Genomic DNA, 6,331 nt, shown 5'->3' with positions numbered 1-6,331 from the left:
ATAATGAAGAGGACGGCTTCAAAGAAACCTGGGAAGACTTGTATGAACTGATACAAAGTGAAGTGAGTAGAACAAGAACAATTTATACAATCACAACCATAATGTACAGACTAACAACTTTGAAAGACTTAAGACTCTGATCAATGAAATGACCAGTCACAATCTCAGAAGATACACAATAAAATATGCTACCCATTTCCCTAATGAAAGTGATTAAGCATTCAGATTAAAATAAATTTTTTTGCACATAGCCAATGTAGGAATTTGTTTTGATTCACCATACATATTTATTACAAGAGTTTTGTTTTTTACTTTTTTCTCAATGGGGTGAGAAAAATATAAGGGAAGGAAAAAAATATTTTGTTATTTGGTTCTTTCCACATGATATTTCATGCCATGTATAAACAGTGACTTAGATTAATTGTCCCCATGGAAAAACACTCACATTAAAGTCTCTACTTTAGATATGTTTAATTTGGGGGAGTTTTTCTCCCCAAAAAAGCATGCCTGATCAATTACCACAAAAGAATCAGAAGAAATTTTTCAGGCATGTATACTTAAGCATTCATATAAAATTTGGAAAAAAAAAATTCCCACATTTAAGGCAGAACTCATATAAATATATTCCAACCAATACAGTTTTGTAATAAAGTCATTATGTCTTATAACTAAATCCCACTTAACACTGCTGTATTTACTAACATTTTAAAGATAGCTCCTATGGAACTACCTGCTACCTGTATACTGTTTCATCTAATATTGTGTTTCCCTGGTACAAGTAAGTACCATTAAGGAAGAGTATACGTATAAGAGTCATTTAAAAAATTACTTTCCAAAATTACAGAGACATTTTCTTTTCAATCAATTACAAGACCACTCCCAATCTATATAACCACTGAATTATATGACAGCCTATTATTATTTATACAAATCAGATCATGTCTCCTCCATCCAAACCTAACAGTACACAGTAAAAAGCCTCAGCAAGAAAGAGTTGTACATTCTACATCATTAAACATATACTGTACATAAACACACACAAAATACAAAAATGGTCTCACACTTCTAGTTTGATATCACTTCTTGGCAACGTTTGTTACAAGAATATAGAAGACCTTGACAACTGCATTACATCTTACAAAAGACAATGAGTTTTTACTAGCACTGTTTTGATACTTGCATTCTGGTCACATTTATCTGAGATTCTAAAGATTAGTAATTTCTCAGTAGCAGAGTAAAGAAAACCACTGGTTAAAAATAAACTTCCTTACATGACAATTTAACTGGAAAATGAATTTTAAAAATGAGTATATGTTCCTTTTCGGTATGTAACAAACTTTAAAAATCTAATTCTGGAGCACCCTAACATATAGATTCTGATTTTTTCTGACTTGTAGATGTCCCAATACAAGCGAAAGTTGAAAAACAGGCTGAAAATTTAATAGGTTATTTTTTTTTTTGAGAGAAATACGTAACTTAAATTATCTAATAGGTAGGATGGTTGAATGTCAAGCTTTTTACTTGTTAAGCAGACAATTTAAGATGGACTTGAAATAATTATTTGGAGGGAAAGAGGGAGTATGAGGGCAGTAAAAGTTTTCCACAATTAATTATAACTAGATATATTAGCAGTGGAGTTGGAAAATCCTTACCTCCATGGCTAAGCGGTCAATTACTGCACCAGTGTGTATTTTCAAATAAATACAAAAGCAAAACTCATTATCGCTTTTAAAAATACACACAATTTAATGTTGGTCTGTTTTAATTCTAAGTAAAACAATTCCAAAAATACAAACTGAACATCAGAGCCATGTGAACCACCAAGATAAAATCAAACAGACATTCACAATAATTAAATCTAAAGACAGTTTAGCTGGATAAATTGTCTTCCAAGCGTGTAATAGAAAGCTTTACTACAAATACTGCTGGTGTTCAGTTAGAATTAAAGGACTTTGGGAGAATTAAATAATGTGAATAACAAGTGGAGTGAATCATGTTACACGGGGTTTATACTTTTCCATTACCCCTAGATTTAAACAAACATTCAAAAATCAACACAAACTCTGTTATGAAAATATTGCAGCTGCAGAAAAGGCAACTTTAAATGAATAGCTAGGGGGAAAATCAGGTTCTGGAAGCGGCAAACAGAATTGAATTTTTAGTTTGCACTTTTGTAAAGCTCCTTTATATTTGGCTGACCAAGAACCAAGCACAAGGACAACCACGTTCTCTGCTTCTTTTGGCTACGATGTGACAGAAAGAAGTCATCTTTTGAAGATGTTTAAGGAAATAAAGCAACTTTCTTTATAAACAGTCAAATAATCAATTAATGGAATAAATAAACACTAACCCACATTTTTAACCCATCTTCTATGACATCTTACACATTTTTTCCATTTTGGTGGCAAATTCCCAATTTTTAAGCTAAAACAACACCAGTTAATTTTTAAGAGTAAAATGAATAGCCACCAAAATATGAAAATTCTTCTGTTTACTCTTTGGCTAAAAAAACCCCCCAAAATAAAACAAAAATAGAGGAAAACGACAAAGAAAATACATCTAACACTGGTGATAAAAAAAATTGTCTTTTTACATGTAAAATAAAGTTATCAATTTAAAACTTGGTACATTTTATAAAAACAAGAGGTAATGTTGTAATAAAAACAGTGGCAGCCTAAACAGGCAACATACTGTTTGTGAACCCTGTGCAATAAAATACTTTGTTCATACTACATTTATCAAACATGACTAACGTTACTACAGACACTGTAAGAATCTTTTGTGGGATTCCTACAGACTTGTTAAAACTGGGAGACATTTACAATCATAATGTGCCACAAAAACTTGAATATGTTACTTCTAGTAGGAGATAATGTTCATATCTGATTTTTGTTTTAGGTTCTGAACAGCTGAGTTGCAAGGACCAGAACTGAAAAGCATTACATGAAGCCCATGAACACTGTTGTTCACACCCTTCCATCAGAACACACTGCACTGCTTTTGACATATTTCTCTTCATACATAGCAAGCAACAGCACCTGATAAAGCCTGAGAAGAAATGCTGCTGTGTAAATACTGCAACTATTCCTGAAAAAAGAATTATGGGACATATATATACTCCAAAGCTGCCCATTCCCATAATTTGTATTGCATAGGTCACATAATCACACACATATATATACATATAGTTATGTATATATATATATATGCACATGCAAAGAATATATTAAGACGACAATGAAGTCTAGTCATGGAGCAATTTACAGGCTCAATATATTTTTTACACTTTGCTTGAAAGAAAAATTTCAATATTTTACAGTCTTTCAGTAGGCATTATATACACTGCACTTTACGAAATCTAAAAGGTATTGAAATAGAAATTCATTTCTGCAAACATTTTGGTAACAAAACAGACAATGTTTCTCCAAAGACTTGTGCTATCTACATGATCTGTTTGAGCTGAAACCCACTAATCACAAGAACTGACTCAATGGAATACCTAGAAAAATTATCTAACACCATGCATGAGTTTGAATCATTTTAATATCCTATCCTAGAAACAATCTACAAATCTTAAAAAAATTAAGTCTCTGTTCTGATTTTAAAAGATAGTTTTTATGACAATATCCATTTTGTTAACAGGTACATGTTAAGGCTAATATTTCCTTGTGATGTTTGGTGTGTGCGTGTGTGTAGTTGTGTGTGTATATGTGTGTTTTCAGAAAGAGAGTAAAAGCAAGCTCCTTCAGGGCTCTGAACTGTACCTACAGAAGATGCGAGTGCAGTGAACATAATATTCAGTCAGTCCTACAGTCAGGATGCAGTTGCTCCTTCCCACTCCACCAGATACTGCACCTTTCCATCAAGTGTCACCCGGCGAGCCAATACTCTGTATTTTTCACCACATGCTATTCTACCTGCAGCACCAAAATAACTGGTAATAGAGTTCTTTAGATGATTAAGCTGTAATTCCTGATCTGCTAAATTATTAAGAATCTCTGTGTTAAGTTCATCAAACTGATAATCTTCTTTGCCTTCATCATCTTTCACAATTTCAGAATTCTGCGTCTGGAGTGCTTTCCGAGGAAGGCGCCCCCTTCTCCTCCGCAGGTGTGGTATTGCAGCAGGCCACGATCTTCCTGTTCGAGTTCTCTTTCTGGAGTCAGATAACCTAGAATATATAAGAAGGCAACATGACGTGTAAGATTAAGAACATAAGGCTCATACAGTGCTTTCTAAGTATCTTTCAAATTTAAGTGCTGCAAGCCTATTACAAAACATGAATACATTCAGTGAACAAAATAATAATTAAAGATCCCATTAAACATAATGTCGTAGAGTTAAAATGAGTATTGGCCATCAGCTAATCCAACCTGTACCCAAATGAGAATTCTCTGCTCAAAGAGTTCTTATCCTATAACTTTTTACTGAAAAGTGACCTCTTCCAGACTTATACTTTCTAGCATTCTATTTGTTATTAAGCCATCAGAGCAGTTATTTTAGTGTTTTTTGCCCATCTAGAGGTTTATCCTCATGAACTTTTTCTTCTCTAAAACTCCACATCAAAGCAGCATTGGGGGTTAACAATAAAGGACTCAGAATTGGTATTCCCAATTGAATTCTTATGCAAAGCAAAAAATAATATGTTTACCTAATTTATTTATTTCAATTAATTAATTTATTTCAATTTATTCCAATTTCAGATTGGATTTTTACAAGACTGAGCTTCAACAAGCTTATTAAAGAGTTTATTTTTGTGCAACAGGGTTTTCTTAAAGCAAACCACATCTATCTCTCACGTTAGAGTCATGAGAAACCTACAAAATGGAACATGCCCTGAAACGCTAATATATTTAATTTATACTGCAAAGGTGTTTTGAAAAGTAGAAATCACTTGACAGGTTTAACACTAAACTTGGCAATTCTCTCAGCAAGTACACATTGTGCTGCTTTGCAAACTTCTGAAATGATCTGCTACTATCTTTAAAAAGAAAGTCTAATGTGCTTATGCACGTCCACTTTATCTCCTGTTAAAGCTAGGCCAACAGTCAATCTGCTGCTTTGAATTTTTTTCCTCCTGATTTTGAGGGCCAAAAGGCCCTGGGAAGTAGTACAGATTTTTCATATCACTCCCTTACTTGTTGCTGTAAATGGTTCTTTACATCCACCAGTGCCCACCTCTCTCAGAAATTGGTAAGCAAATTGTGGGCCAGCCCCTGGGAGGCTGTCTCCACTTGAAAAGCTTAGCAGGTTAATTTTGCAAAATGTAAATTGCATTCTTGGCTCTTATTGTGCAGTCAATACTAGAAAGTTTCTGTGTTGAGTTCTGTATTTTTGTAGCATTTTAGATAACGCTGTGTTTGTATTTTTGCTGTGTAGAATGGAAAGAAATTATATTAAATAAACCTCAAGGGTTGGGAAAAAAAAGTTCAGAAGAAAATCAGTACAGAAAACTACTGCTTCAAACAAAAGAATAGTTGTTACTATTATAAAGATAGTTGTTACCCATAATGCCTGGAAATAGTAGATGAGGTAGTTTCTTTTGCACTGGCAGCACCCGTGAAGTCTACATCTGAGGTATTAGATGAATGCGCAGTTCCATCCGGTTTCCTAAGACATAAATGAGGATACTTATGATAAATATCTTACGTAAGATTAAACTAAACATTCAAAAATAAATTCCATGAAGAAAAACAATGTTCTATTTACCCTATGGAGGAAGGTAAATCCAAGGCAGGATTTTCTGGAACTGATTCCTTTTCCTTTAAATATAAGAAAATTATTTAAGTATGAGCACTAAAATAAGTTTTAGAAACCTTACCAATTAGGAATATAATCCTTCCTTGCTTTTTCCCTGCCTAACATCACTTTATGAAGATATAAGCACTCATATACTTACCAAAGAAGATGGTTCAGAAGTCTTTTGAATCATCTTTCTTGTATATGGGCCAGGTGGACGACCTACAGATTTTTTCTTTCCTTTCTTTTCTATACCATTACTTATATCCCTGCAAAGAAAAAGATATGGCATATGTTATTAAGTGAAATTTTATTAAGTAAGGTGATTTTTCATTTAAAACTCTTTTTAAAAATGTACTTGTGGCTACCAGAAAGCTATTGCAATAGAGCAGGTGGTGAGGCGATAAGGATCTGCAACGGGACTGGGACAATGTCAGAGGAGAGAAAGGAGCACATAGGAGATATTGCAAAGGCAGAATCAATAAGATTGGATACAACAGAGTGAGAGCAAGGTGGAACACCCAAGTTGAAAGTCTAGGTGTTTGGAAGGATGGTGGTTACTAACTTACTAACAGGAAAGTTAGTAAGAAGG

General features: G+C 33.6%; 1 protein-coding gene across 2 annotated transcripts in view; it reads right to left on the bottom strand.

Moving 5' to 3' along the window:
• Window positions 1-1,719: 1,719 nt before the first annotated feature.
• Window positions 1,720-6,331, bottom strand: part of MTF2 (metal response element binding transcription factor 2) — a 59,354-nt gene continuing 54,742 nt past the window's right edge. For both annotated transcript variants that reach the window (XM_072644031.1, XM_072644032.1), the window contains 4 exons: window positions 5,900-6,008; window positions 5,710-5,762; window positions 5,506-5,610; window positions 1,720-4,171 (listed from right to left, as the gene is read on the bottom strand). In XM_072644031.1, coding sequence (XP_072500132.1) covers window positions 3,814-4,171; window positions 5,506-5,610; window positions 5,710-5,762; window positions 5,900-6,008 — 625 coding nt within the window. In that variant the 3' untranslated portion in view covers window positions 1,720-3,813. The remainder of the gene's footprint in view (window positions 4,172-5,505; window positions 5,611-5,709; window positions 5,763-5,899; window positions 6,009-6,331) is intronic.

This window comes from Notamacropus eugenii, chromosome 2, assembly GCF_028372415.1.
Source record: "Notamacropus eugenii isolate mMacEug1 chromosome 2, mMacEug1.pri_v2, whole genome shotgun sequence".
NCBI lineage: Eukaryota > Metazoa > Chordata > Mammalia > Diprotodontia > Macropodidae > Notamacropus > Notamacropus eugenii.
The sequence above is the reverse complement of the archived record's forward strand: the minus strand, read 5'-3'. Positions and strand labels throughout refer to the sequence as shown.